General features: G+C 41.8%; 1 protein-coding gene across 1 annotated transcript in view; it reads left to right on the top strand.

The window, feature by feature from the left end:
* Positions 1 to 18,363, top strand: part of DNAH5 (dynein axonemal heavy chain 5) — a 315,641-nt gene that overhangs the window by 284,996 nt on the left and 12,282 nt on the right. The window contains exons 72-76 of the mRNA XM_065584236.1: positions 3,525 to 3,744; positions 4,487 to 4,692; positions 7,587 to 7,790; positions 8,720 to 8,935; positions 12,853 to 13,065. Of these exons, the coding sequence (XP_065440308.1) occupies positions 3,525 to 3,744; positions 4,487 to 4,692; positions 7,587 to 7,790; positions 8,720 to 8,935; positions 12,853 to 13,065 (1,059 nt within the window). The remainder of the gene's footprint in view (positions 1 to 3,524; positions 3,745 to 4,486; positions 4,693 to 7,586; positions 7,791 to 8,719; positions 8,936 to 12,852; positions 13,066 to 18,363) is intronic.

Here is an 18,363-nt window from a genome sequence, read left to right as displayed (position 1 = left end):
ATAAAAGTAACTTGAATTCCAAAACAATAGGCCTGCGTCATACAATGGTAGACTATCAAGGAAAGCCAGTCAGTGAAAATGCATGTGACTAATGGGAATTTCATAACTGATTATGACATGCCAACTTCATGATCTGACTTAATGATTATTAACTACTAGTATATAGTATATAGTATATGATGCTTTTAAATTTATTTTACTATATTGTTGACAAACATTGAGTGGACTTAATGATTGACAAACATTGAGAGGACTTAATGATTATTAACTACTAGTATATAGTATATAGTATATGATGCTTTTAAATTTATTTTACTATATTGTTGACAAATATTGACACAATGTGTAAACATTGAGAGGACTTCCAAATTTCATGTCTCTTATAGAGAGCATATTACATATTTGTGATTTTCTGTGGAAAAACAAAAACATAACATAAGAACTGCCATAGTGGGTCACACTAGTGGTCCATGTAGCTCAGTTTTCTGTCTCTGACAGTAGCCAATACCAGAGATTCAGGGAGAATGTCCAGAACAGGACAGTTATGGAGAGATCCACCCTATCTTCTCCTTCTGGCAACCAGGTTCACCCTCTGACCATCTTGGCTAATAAGCATATAAGTTTCAAAGAGCCTTAATTTGTTCTCCATTTATATATTTGCCTTACAGCTTCAAAAACTGAAATGGAATTTGTCCTAAATAGCTTGGAGCCTCTGTAACTCATCTTCCAAATAATACCACTTATTTTGATTACTACTTCATTGTGGCTTAAAAAAATGGGGGTGGGGGAGGCACAAAAGCATAGATGGATTTATCCTGCATGAATTTATCTATTTCTTTTTAAAACCCAGTTATACTTTTGGCTATCACAACATCCCATGGCAATGAGTTCTAAGGTTAATTTTGTGTTATGTAAAAAAGTACTTCTCATGTTTGTATTAAACCTGCTGCCTGTTAATTGTATTGGCTGGCCCCGGGTTTTTGTATTGTGGGAAATGATAAATAACACTTTTTCTATGAACTTTTTCCATACCATTCATGATTTTATAGACCTCTTCCCTCCCTTAGTCATCTCTTTAAGATGAACAGCCCTATTGTTTTAATCTCTCCTCATATGGAAGCTGTTCCATACCCTTGATCATCTTGTATTGCCCTTCACTGAACCTTTTTCCAGTTCCACTATATCCCTTTTGAAATGGGAAGATCAGAACTGAACACAGTTTTCAAGGTGTGGGCACACCATGGATTTATATAGTAGCTATATATTTTCTGTTTTATTTTCTATCTCTTTCCTAATGGTTCCTATGATTATATTAGCCTTTTTGACTCTGCTGCACATTGAGCTATAGTTTTCAGACAACTATCCACAATTACTCTGAGATCTCCTTCTTGAACGGTAACAGCTAATTTAGAATCCGTCATTATATATGTGTAGTTGGGATTATTTTTCCCAACGTGCATTACTTTGCACTTATCAACGTTGAATTGTATCTGCCATTTTGTTGCCCAGTCACCTGGTTTGGTGAGATTCCCCTGTAACTCTTCGCAATCTACTTTGGACTTAATACAATGCTTTTTAATATAAATACTCATAGAATGGAAGTTATCTGTAAGCAGTCTGGGGAGGAAAGAGAACAAGGTTTTTATTAATACAAATTAGCAATTGAAAGTGCTCATGTGTAATAGGACTGCAATGCAATTCAAAGGGGAAAATAATACATGTTCTTTGCACAATAGCAATCCATTTTATGGTAGCAGTGAAATCATTATAATCTTACTACTTCAGCTGAAGAGGAGAGCAATGAGTTAAACTGACACTTGTTTCCTAAATGTATGGACAGCTGAGCCCAGCTCAGAGGCTTTCAGCTCTTTGTGCTGTATTTGGAAGCAGTGAGTGATAGCTGCCACCTTGCCCCCTGCATTGTAAAATACATAAAATTAGGAGGCTGCCTTCTGGTGATAATTTATCATTATGTAGTGAAGTGACATTATAGCCTGGTAATGGGAAATGTCATAAGGAAAAGATTGCGAATGGGGAAATAAATGTATCTGCAAGGAGTCAGCATCCCTCTTCCACACCCATAATCAGCAAAGGGTGAGTAAACACCCTTTGTACTCCCCAAAACTCTATCCCATCCATACGCTTACTCTTCTGAGCATTGAGAGAGAGGGAACTAACTAGGTAATTCTTTCCCTTCTGGGTTTTGGATAGGGAATGGAGAATTTGGTAGCAAGATCTCATTTTCCCTGAAGAAGAACTGGAGGAGTCTGGGGGACAAAAATTCCTGTAGATAAAAGGAAATAGGGGGTTCTCTGCTTTTGCACAATTCACCCATCTGGTGCTGATGGTGCTCCAGCTAATGATGTGAAGGTATTGAGTCCTATCAACTCTTTAGTCAGATGCAAGTCCTTCTGTTGCTTCCACTTGAGTTTCTCACTTAATGAAGCCTCATTTACCTGAGGCAGAACAAGAGGTAACAGAACTCTCCCAAATCCAGAAGGGGTGTATGTGGAGGGGGGGAGCTGTGGTCCCATACAGTCTATTTTGTTTTAACCCCTATTTAGCATCTCCAGCTTGCTGGGTTGATCAGGTCACTAGGATACCATCATCATAGTGTCTGTAATATGTGGGCTGGTTAGCATGTCAAGGCATGTATTTCCGAGTTCACTGATTTAGCACTTCTATCCCAGTGGTCTTCAGGAATACTTTTATTGTAGTGAAAAGGAAACAAAACTTCTACTTAATGGAGGACAGCAGGTTCAATGGATCCACTGATTAGAATCATGGACAGGTCAAGACTCATAACCATCAAAGTTGAGAATCAAGGGTACATGATGGAGGATTAAGTAGGCCTTGTTTTGAGGAGGAGTATAAAAAGGACACTCAAAGGGTCATCCCACACATCTGCAAGTGGTAAATTTGCCATTCTTGTCAGACAGCATGGGCTGCAATTAGCATTTTCTTGCAGATGGGAAATACTTTGTCACTCCATCAATGGCTATTAGCCAGGATGGGCAGGGATAGTGTCCCTAGCCAGGGAATGAGTGACAGAGAATGGATCACTTGATGATTACCTGTTCTGTTCATTCCTCTGGGACATCTGACATTGGCTTCTGTCGGTAGACAGGATACTAGGCTAGATGGGCCTTTGGTCTGACCCAGTATGGCCGTTCTTATGTTCTTATATCTTAGTTGTACAATTAGCATGTGAACTGTCTGCCAGTTCTTGAGATTTACGTGGGAAAATATAAAGTTCTGAAAGGCACTAATTTGAATTGATGAGGACTTGGTGCAGAATTGACAAGCTTAGAACTGGAATGTGGAGGAATATGTTACTTAAATTCTTCCCACCTTGCTGCACATGAGCTGTTGGACACATTTGATTACCATGCTGTAAATTAGAATTGTTTGATACATTTCTAATTGTAATGATAAATAAAATGTCATTTAGTGTTTTCAGTTTGCAAATAAATTTAAATGCCACACAAATGCATATCACATCTTGTTCTCTTCTGTTGCACTAGGGAGGATGGGCACTTCTTCAGAACTGCCACCTGGGGCTTGACTTTTTGGATGAGCTGATGGACACTATTATAGAAACTGAGACTGTCCATGAGAACTTTCGCTTGTGGATGACCACTGAGGTTCACCGGCAGTTCCCCATTACCCTTCTTCAAATGTCCATTAAATTCACCAATGAACCTCCACAGGGGCTCAAAGCTGGTCTGAAGAGAACATATGGTGGTGAGTGAAAAAAATCAACAGGGAATAAAATATAATTTGTAGCGGTACACAATTAAATAGGTCCTTCCTTCCAGCCCCACCTATGTTACCATGTGATCATGTTGCAGTTCTTGGTAGAATCAGAATGAAATTGTTGGACGCTGCCTGCAGACCTTATCCGTTGAAGCTGATAACAACAAGAGTTGTTCATGTGGATTCCACGGCACAACTTGACCCTAAAATGAAGCCAGATGAAAAGAAAATCAAGAGAAATTGGAGAGCTGCTGAACTCATCTGATATAAAAACAGGAATATTTTGTCCACAAATTATAACCTCCAGTGTCTTGCTTAAAATGCTTTTTAACACATCATTTAATAATAATAATAATTGAACACCCTTGCACTTTTTATGATGAAAGGCCATATGCTGATTTTATCATGCTAGAGCGATGATTTTTATGTGCTTTTCTGGGAACTAAAAAGCTGTATCTCCTGTCCTCAAAGGGCTTGTTGATTTGATAAATGCACCAGATGTGCACTGTAACATGTTCATTTATATTTCTGAACTTTATGCTAACTTGTGCTACCTAAAAAGAGTTAGCATACTTTCTCCAGACTAGAGTGCTTTGTGATATAGTAAATGCATCTCTGGAGAGATTCAAAGCTAACTAAGTACCACCAGGAGAGGTATTTTAGTAATGTATCACACTGAAACTAAAATGCTGGTAGCTTATGGCTTGTGATGTCCACTTTTTTCCAACAGGTGTGAGCCAAGATCTCCTGGATGTCAGTAACATGGTGCAATGGAAACCAATGTTATACGCTGTTGGTTTCCTGCACTCCACAGTTCAAGAAAGACGCAAATTTGGACCACTAGGTTGGAACATCCCCTATGAGTTTAACCAGGCTGACTTTAATGCCACTGTGCAGTTCATCCAGAATCATTTAGATGACATGGACATCAAGAAGGTACTTAATTCAATAGTTTGGGTAACTGGAATATTATGGATGGTCCCAAACAACTGAAATACAAACATGAATGCTAGATTTTAAAAAGCTTGTTCCTTTAACTCCAGATATATTGAGTGCCCACAGCGTGGAAAACACTCGTCTACATATGTTGAAATACAAATGCAACGGCTCAGTGGGGGGTAACTTTTTAAATCCATTTTTAACCATGTGTATGTTTTCTAGTTATGTTTGTGGTGGTTACTTTTTTATTAATCCAAATATATATATATAATTATGCAAAAAAAGGGGAGCTGTAAACTGCAGCAATAGTTGAGGCCTAGTAGGCTTGTCCCAGTTGCAAACCTAACTGTAGGAAGTGACTAACAATTCACAAAATGTTAAAATAACCTATACCAATAAATGTTGGTGTGGGGGGGAAAGTGCACAGGGGAAACAGACTGAATTAGTCCAAACAAAAAGGACTGTGTTGAGATCGTATTTGCTAAAGAAGGGAAGTGTGGGACCAGAAATCAGTGACTCAAAATTGGTGTGTTGGAAAATAGATGTAATTGGTGGACAAAGTAATGAGGAGAAGGGCTATTCCACCCATTGCTCTCCTTTTGGGGTCCTCAGAAAGACTTTGGAGGGGGGCAGGAAATTAGCAGACTATGGCTGACTGAAAGGCTGACAAACAGGAAGGATCGAGCGTTATCATTATGGCTTCCATCCCCTTTATCTCTTGGAACCCCAGAGTCCACCATGACACTCTTGGGCCTTTGTCATCCTAATCCTGAGATGTCCTGACCAGACTGAGCCAGAATGAGAGACCCAGATGACACTGTTGGCTCCAGCTAAACCCCAACCACCACTGGGGATGTGAAACTTTTTCACCCCCTCCTGGTGCACCCTTTTCCTTCCCCACCTTAATTCTTCTCTTTCCTATTTCTCTCCTATTGCCTTCTGTCTGAAAAGAGTCTGGCTTAGCTGGCTAAGACTATATATTTTACAGCACTGCTGCAAGCCTGTGAGCAGAGAGGCAGCTAAAAGCAATGCCCAAAGCAACCTGATGCTGGTGTAAATTTGTCAGGTCTCAGAATGGCTGATAAGACCAAGTGTAATACCTGTGTTTTTCCAGCAGTGAGGTTGCAAGTGAGAGTCAACACCAAAGATAGAAACTAATTTATTTTGCTATTCTTTTCTTTTCCCTGTTGCATGTACTTGTCTTGTTTTGTCTTCAAGAAAAAGGGATCAAACTTTAGCAGCCGCAATAAGAGATCCAGGCTATCTTAGCTAACTTCTGTTTTCCCCAAACAGGACAGTTATTACCATCTTTAATACCATCTAAAGGACTGTCAAATAAGGGGTTTTGTCCTTTTAAAAACTTTAAAAAAAAGGACCAAGGGATGTTGTTAAAATGAAAACCTTATTTAATACTTTACATAGCAAATGCTTTAACTGTCTTTTTTCTCTTCTTTTCTACATATTTAAAGGGTTAAAAAGATTTCTAATGGTTTGTTTGCCAAAGTACTAAGCCAGCTGAGGTCTCTGTATACCAAACACTGAAGCTTGTTTAAGACTGCTTGATGTTGGACAGTGACTGGGTTATGCTATCACCTTTGACTTTTTGGACACCTATATTCCATCGAAATTAATAAAGCAAAACACACCATGACATAGAGTTTATTTTTATTGTGAGATAGTGTTAAATGGCTAAAAGTTGTTTTTTGTATTTCAGAATGATGTTCTGTTTTATAACAAATGTTTTAATAATATATTTCAATTATTTGTGATTTAATGGAATTAGCACTTGCTTTTTGACCCTGTCTTCATAAATCAGTGCTTCTCATGCCCACGCCAGTTTTGGGGAACGGGTTGGATGGCAAGCTGTACAGGTGTATCTGTGAGGAGAGTATCACATTTAGGAAAATATTATTTGAAATTTGTTGGTACTAATTTTGTGAAAGTTAAAGATGCTGATGAATTTTCTGAACCCCAATGCATCCCCTGCCTAAAAACCAAATACAGTGGGACATCAGAGCAGCAGTTAGGAGTCTACAAAGATAATCCTAATTATTTCTGCACTGCAATGGTGGTGGATTTTGTTTAAACGACCTAAGCAGAAAGCATATTACTACCGACCAGCTATTCCATGGTTCTGTGGCCCTTCTGTGACACTCTGGCAGCAAAAGGGGACTGTAAAACTGGCTTAACTAGTCTCCTGAAGATGTCTCTGGATGGGAGAATCCAAAACAGTGTAGTGAACCATAGTTGCTTCTCTGGTTGTAAATCTCCATTGTAAATGGCATTTGGGGGCATGGTTGGAGCGAAGCTGTACCACAGGTATCCCAGCTGCCAAAAGAGCCCCTTGTTACTTAAGCCAGTGGTTCTCAAAGCCGGTCCACTGCTTGTTCAGAGAAAGCCCCTGGCGGGCCGGGCCAGTTTGTTTACCTGCCGCATCCACAGGTTCAGCCAATCGCGGCTCCCACTGGCCGCGGTTCGCCACTCCAGGCCAATGGGGGCTGCGGGAAGCAGCGTGGGCCGAGGGATGTGCTGGCTGCCCTTCCCACAGCCCCCATTGGCCTGGAGCAGTGAACCACGGCCAGTGGGAGCCGCGATCAGCCGAACTTGCGGAAGCGGCATGTAAACAAACCAGCCCAGCCCGGCAGGGGCTTTCTCTGAACAAGCGGCAGAACGGCTTTGACTTAAGCCGCTGTAAGTTGTGTGAGGATTGAGCAGACCTCAAGATCAGGGGAACACAAGGGTGATGTAAAGTCACTTTCACCCTCAAGACGGTCAGATGATCTGGGCCTATATACAATACTGTATGTATACAGACACATGAAGATGTCAACAGAGCTCTGCATGAAATTCAGGGAGGTTTAGCCATAATTAATGTTTGTATGTTGTTTTAGGGTGTCTCCTGGAATACTGTTCGCTACATGGTAGGCGAGATCCAGTATGGAGGTCGAGTGACTGATGACTATGACAAAAGACTGCTGAACACATTTGCTAAAGTCTGGTTCAGTGAAAACATGTTCAGTCAAGACTTCTGCTTTTACAAAGGGTACAGCATACCCAAATGTACCACAGTGGATCAGTACCTTCAGTACATACAGGTTTGTACAGTATCAAGCTCTTATCAAATGAAAACAATACTAATAAACACTCATCCAAGTTCTTTCTACCCTTCAGCATCTTCCTTTAGTTTCAGTCTGTTAAACAGATTTTTCTCCTGTCTGCATACTTGCCTAAATATCTGTTAGTGAAGGAGTCATAATGCTGTTCCAGTAGCTCTACACTTTATTTTTCCTTTTAACTCCCTTGAGAGAAGTACTATCTAGAGAGACCGTTATCAAAGGAAAAATAGAGAATGGGAGTTCAGGCTCTTGGCCCTACCGCACAGGAAATGTTAGGGGAGTCTGAAGCGGAAAATGACTACTCAAATATAGGGGGAAATTGCATACTAAGGCCAGGTCTACACTGGAAGGGGGATCGATCTAAGTTACGCAACTTCAGCTACGTGAATAATGTAGCTGAAGTTGACGTACTTAGATTGACTTACTGTGGTGTCTTCACCACGGTGAATCAACTGCTGCCGCTCCCCCATCGACTCTGCCTGCGTGTCTCGCCGAGCGGCGGCCAATACATCCCTCGGCCAGTGCCGCTTCCAGCAGCTCCCTTTGGCCTGGAGCAGTGAACCGCGGCCAGTGGGAGCCACGATCGGCCTGACCTGCAGATGCGGTAGATAAACAAGCCGGCCCGCCCCGCCAGGGGCTTTCCCTACACAAGCGGCATCCCAAGTTTGGGAAACACTGCCCTAAGTGGTTCCAGTCAGCAGGGTTTGTGTTTCAGTGCTAGGTTTTAGGAAGCACTGGATTCTTTGCATTGAAGACTGCTAATTGAGCATCACAGGATGACAAAATTAGGAAAATAAAGCTTTTTTTTATTTTATAGGGTGGAAACTGCTTTTATTCCTCTGGCTTTTTTACAGCTGGCATTTGTGAATTTTACCTCCAATTACAATTCTTTGTGTTTGATCATCTAGAGCCTGCCCGCTTATGACACTCCTGAGGTATTTGGGCTGCATCCCAATGCTGATATCACTTACCAAAGCAAGCTTGCCAAGGATGTGTTGGATACCATCCTCAGTATTCAACCTAAAGACAGTTCCAGTGGAGGAGGCGAGACTAGAGAGGCGGTGGTAGCTAGATTGGCTGATGATATGTTGGAGAAGCTTCCTGATGATTATGCACCGTTTGAAGTGAGTTCATGAAATCCTGTCAGAAATGACATCTGCTCTGTCTTGCCTTATGTATGTGCAAAAAAACACAGAAAAGTCCCATATAATCTTCTTTAAAAGTTTTAGTGAATCCATTTACACTGACAAATGCTTTAAAAATATATACTGAGGAAGCCTGAATGGGATGTAAATGTTCATAGTGAAGCTGCTAAAATTGTACTGATGGACATTATTGCTTTGCTAAAAATTAAACCACTTGTTGATTTTCCGTTTACACTGTGGGAGGTCAGCAGTTTTCGTCAGCTAAACTAGATAACATTGTGAGAGAGAACTTGTGCTCTGTTTGTAAATTAAAATTCCTAAATTTTGTTACTTTGCAGTTCAGCATAGAAACCGCAGATAGTTGTAATTTGTTTTCATATATTACAGTGTTTCTTTACAATGGAGTGAATGGCTCCCGGGATTGACAGTGATGTGGATGTGGGTGTGAAAGAGTGAAATAAAAATATGTGTGTGTGTGTGTGTGTGTGTGTGTGTGTGTGCGCGCGCGTGGAACCTTTTCATCTTGCCTTCACTGGTTCAAACCCAGTGAAGTTAACTACTGACTCAGCAACAATGCTTAGTAGCCCAATTGCGGTGAGTTTGGTTTCAGTTATAGTTGCAATAGACACTTTCCCACATTGTGCAGAGGAAACACTGCCACTGACTTACCCTCCCCTAGCTAGCATCCAGGGGAAACAGAATGGAGAGTTTAGGAGGGGAGAGTGAACAGACAGGACCATAGTGGCATGTGGCTAGATGCACAAGCTGCACAGTCCTGGGCCGCCCAGAAGCTTCAGGGGGCCTGGGGCAAAGCAATTTCGGGGGTCCCTTCCATAAAAAAAAGTTCCAATACTATATAATACTATATTCTCATGGGGGCCTCTGTGGGACCCAGGGCAAATTGCCCCACTTGCCCCGCTCTCTGGGCGGCCCTGGCACAGTCGGTGTACATGTCCATGTGTGCACACTCTTGTTTGTCTGGCTTTGGCTCAGCTCTTTTCAAATACAGTTATTCCCTTGTCCATTATCTTACTTGTGCTGTGTTCCATCAGGTATGATGTAAGCGTCATGTCACAGTAGTTAACACCAGTGATGACAAACCCAACAGAAATGAGGCAGGGCCGTCTCTACCATTTTTGCTGCCCCAAGCAAAAAAAAAAAAGCCGCTCGGACTGCTGCCCGAACTGCTAGGTTGACCAGATGTCCCAATTTTATAGGGACAGTCCCGATTTTTGGGTCTTTTTCTTATATAGGCTCCTATTACACCCCACCCCCGTCCCGATTTTTCACACTTGCTGTCTGGTCACCCTACAAACTGCCGAAGGAAAAAAAAATAACCGGACTGTGCCGCCCTAAGAATGGACGGAATGCCGCCCCTTAGCATGTGCCGCCCCAGGCACGTGCTTCCTCTGCTGGTGCCTGGAGCTGGCCCTGAAATGAGGAGCCCCCTGTTCTAATTTGAACTGCTGAGCCAGTGACCTCCCACAGGTCTGTGTCTTGGCATGAGCTCAGCACATTGAAATTTCTGATCTAATGACCTCACAGAAGCCTGAGCACTATCACCCCAGCAAGCCATAGAAGATGTTAGGAAACTTTTCTGAAGCATGAGACTTGATATCCAATCAGAGCAGCACTTTTGAACTCACAAGACTTGTGCCTTTTGCTATCCCCGTCAGCAAGTTTGTAGTGCTTAGGCTGAGGTTTCACAAGTTTTTAAGCTTTCACACAAGCCCAAAAGCTAGAGGTGCTCAACCAGTAACCTCAGAGAGGGCTGACACTCATCCTAGCAAGGTAGGAGGAGTACTTAGCCAGTAACTTTAAAAAGCCCTGTGTTGCCACATAGACCCAAATGGTTAAATTGCTGAACTAGTGAGTTTACAAAGCCTTGTCTCTTGTAATCTTTCTCAGGAAGCTAAAGAATATCATAGAATATCATAGAATATCAGGGTTGGAAGGGACCTCAGGAGGTCATCTAGTCCAACTCCCTGCTCAAAGCAGGACCAATTCCCAACTAAATCATCCCAGCCAGGGCTTTGTCAAGCCTGCCCTTAAAAACCTCTAAGGAAGGAGATTCCACCACCTCTCTAGGTAACCCATTCCAGTGCTTCACTACCCTCCTAGTGAAAAAGTTTTTCCTAATATCCAACCTAAACCTCCCCAACTGCAACTTGAGACCATTACTCCTTGTTCTGACATCAGGTACCACTGAGAACAGTCTCGATCCATCCTCTTTGGAACCCCCTTTCAGGTAGTTGAAAGCACTATCAAATCCCCCCTCATTCTTCTCTTCTGCAGACTAAAAAATCCCAGTTCCCCAGCCTCTCCTCATAAGTCATGTGCTCCAGCCCCCTAATCATTTTTGTTGCCCTCCGCTGGACTCTTTCCAATTTTTCCACAAGGTGTCAAACTACACATCTCACAGATCTGACCCTTATTATCAGCCCAATAAGCTTGAGAGGCTGAGCAGGGTTTAAAGGAACAGTGTGGACAAGTGCAGTACCCCTTCCTCTGATAACACCTTCACTCCCTCTGTTGGGCATTGGAGAACTCATCTCTGCCAGAGCTGCTGTTCTTCTTGATGTTCTTTGGTCAGCTTCTACTTTAGCACTACCGTATGCCTATGTGTTGGGTGTTCATGCTACTGTTTCAGCCGCTTCTTTACTTTTACCCTGAATGAAAGTCAGAAGCTGTGCTCAAAGCTGCCTCATCAATGGGAGGTGAAATTAGGACTCAGGAGGTGAATCTCATCAGGATGTGCACACTGCCCTGAAGGGTCATTATCAGGTTCATTTAAAAACAGTTTTCCTTAACTATGTTGTAACCACCACCACAGAGGATGTAAAATGAAGTTAAAAAAATTAATTCAATTTGCACTCTTCATGCTGATTTCTCATTTTGGCTTCTGCATCTTTTCATGATAACTTTGTAGAACTCATTTTTATTAGAATATGAGATTAATAGTGTGATCTCCTTTGACCCAAGTGGCTGGTCAAACTTTGTGGCCCTGTGTCTTGTTTCTCCATAGACAGAGAAAATAGTGATAGAATCAGGTATTTTCTTTGATGCAATATTGTTTATTTGCAAAGATGATACATTGAGTCTTCTTTCCCTGAACATAGAAAGAAAGAAAAAAAAAAGCAGGAGACAGTTCTTTTGCTCACTGTTCCAAATCTGCCTTTCCAGCCAGCATGCATGTCCAACAAGTTTCCTCTCTTAGCTGCCTCCCAGGATCAAGTTACCAGTGCTTCTGTTATGGTCTACTTGGCTTCCTAGCAGCTTCTCTCTCTCTCTCTCTCTACTTTAGCACTACCATGTGCCTATGTTTTGGGTGTTCATGCTACTGTTTCAGCCTCTTCTTTATGTTTACCCTGAGTGAAAGACAGAAGTTATGCTCAAACTTAACAACAAGGTTTAATCCAACCCACAACAATACTATTAGAGTAGAAGGGTACAGTTTTTGTGGAAAGCAGCACGGGAGTTTGATCTCTTCCTTAAGTTCTCAAACTAGAGTCTGGTTTTGGTGCATAGGTGCTCCCTGGGAACGGGGCGTTGGTATTCAGGCTGAGATTTCTGAAAATGGGAATTGTCTACAAGTTGCCATGATGCCTTCTATTTCAGGGCTAGTGTGTAGAGTGTACATAAGTTATGGCAGGAATATTCCTGGACTCCGCGTCACTGATATCTCTTCCAGTGGAGAGCTGACCAACAAGGGCCTTGTGATCTGCTACTGCTTGGGTCAGGGGTGACAATACCTACCTAGCTGATTGCCCTTACTTATAACCGTCTAATGAAAACGATCTGATCTTTCCATGTATTGGTATCTAACTTTGCCATAAAGTGAACTTTCTCTTGATTTATCTATAAGAATCTGCTTTTGTTTGGCTTTCTCTTGACAGGTAAAGGAAAGGCTGCAGAAGATGGGACCGTTCCAGCCTATGAACATCTTCTTGAGACAGGAGGTAGACAGAATGCAGAAGGTTATCACCTTAGTGCGAAGCACTCTGACTGATCTCAAACTTGCCATTGATGGGACCATCATCATGAGTGAAAATCTGAGGGATGCTTTGGATTGCATGTATGATGCAAGAATTCCTACCCGTTGGGAAAAGGCAGGTGTTAAACTGTTTAGAGTCCTCTGTCAATGTTACATTTTAAAGACTAAAAAAATTACATACTCAGATTATTAATCATCATTAATATCCGATATATTAATATACTTTAATTTCAAAAGGGTTAATGTATTTTGTTCAACCCCTTTTTGAAAATATAACCTTGAAATGAAGTGCTAGATCTCAATGATAATATGAAGTCATGGTTGTGACTGCATTATCAAATTTGAGAGAGAGCTTATAGCCGAAGAGTGGAGTTATGGGATTGTACAGGGTGTAAAATAGGGCAGAATCTGATCATATATCCCCCTTTCTTTGCCCTCTTTCTAACTTACTTTAAAAAGTCCTTTTTGTCTAAAACTTCTCATACCTAGTTGGCCAGAGAAGAAATATTTTTTTCTGAAGTATTAGGTAAACTGTAGAAGGTAAGATTGAGTTCCATTTTATATTTAAAGCAGAGATTAATCCTCTTAGGTATGAAAAATACCATGTATCATGACAGCATTTTTTGGGTACAGAATGCATTTTCTGAGAATTTATAAATCTGTTAATTTGAGTTTAAATTCTGGATCCATTAAGAAAATCAGTGTGTGTCCTTTTTATCTTATTGTCTAGAAGCCCAGGGCAAATACAAACGATATCCGGGCAAATAGCTGATTAGCTTGCCTAAAATTAGATGATACATCAGATAATTTGCCTGCACAGCATGTGAACAGTTCATTGTATTTTGATCCAGGTGGTTATCTAATATTTGGGTCTTGAGAGTTGTTTCAGTTAGGACCAGAAATGGATATTGGAGTCAGGTGTTTAATTGATGCAGTTTTGTTTGTTTACAAAAAATGTAGATATACTCATGTTTCCTTGATAACAGTAGGAACAAAACAGGAGACAGTTTGTTTTTCACCAGACAAAAGACTATATATAATATATACACACACACAATTGAATACTGTACACTGCAATGATGATTGTGAAGCTTGGTTGAGGTGGTGAAGTCAGAGGGTGGGATATTTGCCAGAGAATGTCTTACTGCTAAATGATGAACTAGCACTTGGCTGAGCCCTCAAAGGTTAACACATTATTGTTAATGTAGCCTCACACTCTACAAGGCAGCACAAATGGAGGGAGGGACAGAGAGAGACAGACACACACCGTGTGTGTGAGAGAGAGAGACGCGCATTGCCCCTTTAAATACGCTGACCCCACTCTAAGTATACTGCCTTTTTAAGTAGATCAGCAAGTTGAGACAGCAGCTGCTGCCAGCAAGCTCCCTCCATCCTGAGCCCTGTCGTGCCCCCCGCCCCTGCTCTATGGAGATGGGGTAAAGGAGCGGGGGGCAGGAGCAAGGGGTAGGGGGACACCCTGACATTAGCATCCCCCTCCCCCCCCCGCACAGCAAGCAGGAGGCTCCCGGGAGCAACTCCAAGGCAGAGGGCAGGAGCAGCACACAGCAGTGGGGGGAGGGACAGCTGAATGGCCCAGCAATTGCTAGCCTGCTGGGCAGCTGCCGCACAGGGAATTTAGAGGAGCGGGGAGCTGATGGGGGAGCTGATAGAGGGGCTGCTGGCCCACCCTGGTTCCAAGCCCCCACCAGCTTGCTCCAACGGGCTGCTATTTCTGCAAGCAGTGGACAAAGCGGGCGGCTGCCAAACAAAGTTATAAGGGAGCATTGCACAACTTTAAACGAGCATGTTCTGTAGTTGATCAGCAACATAACAACAAAACAATGTTAACCGGGATGACTTTAAGTGAGGAGTTACTGTACTCAGTAACAATACACTGAGCTCCCAGTGAAACCCCTCCACCCATATAGCTCAGGTTTCTGACTAGCATTGCATATGGATTTTATTTGGGTGATGGCTCCTATTGTTTCAGCTGTCTCTTTCCAGAAAGGAACTTAATAGCTTTCCAGAATTTATCCTGGATGCAGGGTAGCAATCATGCCTACCAGCTTCCACAAGATTTCAGCCAACCCTGAGCATAACAGCATGAAGCCAAGATGATACTCATGTTGTTGTGCAGTGCATCCTTGAGCTTGGTGTTCTGGAACTTAACCATTTTCAGTGTTTTTATTATTCAAACTGATGCCAATCTATTGATGATAGAGATTATCCTTAAATTCCTTCCCCCTCCCCCCCCCGCACAGATAGCAATATCAGCTTCTTGCTTATGTTTTTGAGGCCTCTGAGGTGCTTTGGAATTATTCACTATGTGCATTTTGTTGACAGTCACACCAAAGCACCAACAGCAATGATAAAAAAAAAAATTGACTGACATAGCTGGAACATAAGGGCTGAAGTAGCTTGAGATACCTGTCTTGAACTTCAGAATAATCCTTCAAAGTTGGAGGCATGTGTTTTCTTATAATAGGCTTAATCACCTTTGTGATGGGAAAGGATACTGACATATATCAGCGATTCCCTCTAAAGTTAAATACGGTCAAATACAAATGACACTTTTTCAAACATATAAACACCAGCCCACTTGCATTTCAGAATGTATTGCTCTTGATGTAAATGTTACCCATTGTCCTGTAGTGCTGCGGTGGTAGAAGCTGAGCTGGAATTAACTTAATCAAAACATGCCTGTGTGGTATTAATGCAGATATGGATGAATGCAGATGCTTTCTAGTCCTATCTGGCTGATGTCTATTGGCTTGAAGGGAGACCAAGAAAAAAATACTACCTGTGGACACAGTCTCAGTGAGCTCTCAATAGCTGAACTTGACTAACAGTATTTAGAGCTAGATTTCAGTCCATATGGGCATTATCCATAATGTTTAAAGATTGACTTGAAAAAAAAATTACTGCAGTCTCTGTTCTGACTCATTGTCAGACTGGTGGTGGGAGTGATGTAACTTCAAAGCTAGGACAAAAGTAAACATACTACCAAGTAATAATCAGACACTAAAAGCAAGAGAATAAAAATGAGATCCTGGCTTAATAGTCCAAAGCGGGAGAGGGAACTAGCCGAATGCTGAGCAATGCCATTAAGACCATGACATCAGCAGCAATATTCATTTGAAACTACTTGAGAGAAACAGGCCTCAGCTCAAATGTAGTGTCAAGTGAATTTCTTCATTAGACAACCAAATTTGAAGCCTTAACCACATTCTGAAAAGTGATCAGAAGCAGAATTTGTCTCTTTAAGTAGCTTAATTTATTCGTCTCTCATTTGTATACCTGTACAAACGTATGGATTTTAATGAGACTGCCTGCATATAATTGAGAGTAGAATTTAGTCCACTGGGTTTATTTTTTCTAAAGTTAGTTTAGCTTTTTTTAAAATAACGAGCTTTGGTTACAATATGCATGTAGTCACTAATGAGCTGAATTGTGACAGTTTATAAGCCTTCTATAAGCCTTCTTGATTAAATCCTTTTATAAACACATCTTAATTTTTTGTATTTAACATTTATTTAGTTTTTCTACAAAAATTTAATGAAACCTCTGTAACCTCAATCCTGCAAACGCTTAATGATGTGCATAAATTGCCTGGATTGGGGTTTGTTCAGATACGTTTACTATGATAATCATTGTATGTTACTAAACACATAAAATAAACCAAACATTGCATGGTTATATATGGGACACACATTTACAAAAGCAAGGCAATGTTGTAGAAATAGGTGCATTTGTTTAAAATAGTGAATGGTTTAGAGAAGGTAAATCAAGTACTTCATTGATTCTCATACTATATGAACAAGAAGATATTAAATGAAACTGAAAGCCAATAGTTAACAGTGATAAAAGGAAATAACTTTCTATGCAATGCATAACTTGTGGAACTCATTACTACTATTAGGTTATTAATGATGCCAAATTCTTTATGAGACTCAAAGTAGTAATTATTTGGATGACATCATCTACAGTTACCTATGCTAAGATGAGACGTCGATCAGTTGACACAGTAGTCAGTTGATATGGCCCAGCTTCAGATTTTAATTGCAGTGTAGACATACCTTTTGGGACAACTTAAAGAGGACTGGTTTCAGAGTGGTAGCTGTGTTAGTCTGTATCAGCAAAAAAAATTAGGAGTACTTGTGGCACCTTAGAGACTAACAAATTTATTTGGACATAAGCTTTCGTGGGCTAAAACCCACTTCATCAGATGCTGTGACGGGGTCTGCTTGCTCTGCACTAGCCCAGACAGGGTTAAGCCCATGGTATTGACAGCGGAAGTCCCACCTCCCTGGCAAAACTGAGCATGCTCCAAGTGCTCTAATAGTATAAAGGGAGGGAGGCCAGCTCATTCTGGGCTGAGGCCGTGGGGGAAGGACTTGCCTGGGAAGCTCCTGTGGAGGGCCAGCCACAGCCTCTGACGGCACTGGGAATCGAAGCCATTCACGGCCTGCCTGCACCTCGGCGACTAGAGGAACCCCTGGAGACGACTGGTTCTGCCGAACATAGAGGACCTGACATCTCATGGGAAACCCCAACACAGACTCTGGTAGGAAGTGACCCAGGGAGGGTGACTGAGTGGTACCTCCCACCCAGGGAAACTCAGCGTGTTTCGGTAGGACCTCCCCCCCCACCCCGCTGAGTCAGTGGCAAGCCGCTACGCCACTATTAGGGCCCTGGGTCGGGGCCCGGTGGAGTGGGGGGCCCCACCCCATAAGGGGCGTCCCAATGCTTTGTAGGCTCTGGCCTCTAGGCCCCGCTGCCCTGCTCTGAAGGGCTGCTTCATACACTCTGACGGATAGGCCACACAGCCCTGACCCTAGGGGCATGAACCGTCACAGATGCATGTAGTGGAAAATACAATAAGAAGACACACACACACAACATGAAAAAATTCAAGCCTTGAATAAAGACTGGGAGTGGATGGGTCATTACACAAAGTAAAAACTATTTCCCCTACTGTTACGCACACCTTCTTGTCAACTGTTTGAAATGGGCCATCCTGATTATCACTACAAATTTTTTTTTCCTGCTGATGATACCCACCTTAATTGATTAGTCTCGTTAGAGTTGATATGGCAACACCCATTTTTTCATGTTCTCTATGTATATATATCTTCCTACTGTATCTTCCGCTGCATGCATCTGATGAAGTGGGTTTTAGCCCACAAAAACTTATGGCCAAATGAATTTGTTAGTCTCTAAGGTGCCACAAATACTCATTCTTTTTAAAGAGGTCAGAGGGTGGGCATTGAGCACTTCCTGAAAATTGGGCTTTTTAAAATGTTGAGAGGCATGTGTTCATTCTTGAAAATGTAGGACAAAACTTATAGAGATAGTGAACCCTCATGGTTCAGGGCATAAACTGACCATTAATTGCCTGGGATTAAGAAGAACT

The sequence above is a fragment of the Chrysemys picta genome, chromosome 2, assembly GCF_011386835.1.
Source record: "Chrysemys picta bellii isolate R12L10 chromosome 2, ASM1138683v2, whole genome shotgun sequence".
NCBI lineage: Eukaryota > Metazoa > Chordata > Testudines > Emydidae > Chrysemys > Chrysemys picta.
The sequence above is the reverse complement of the archived record's forward strand: the minus strand, read 5'-3'. Positions and strand labels throughout refer to the sequence as shown.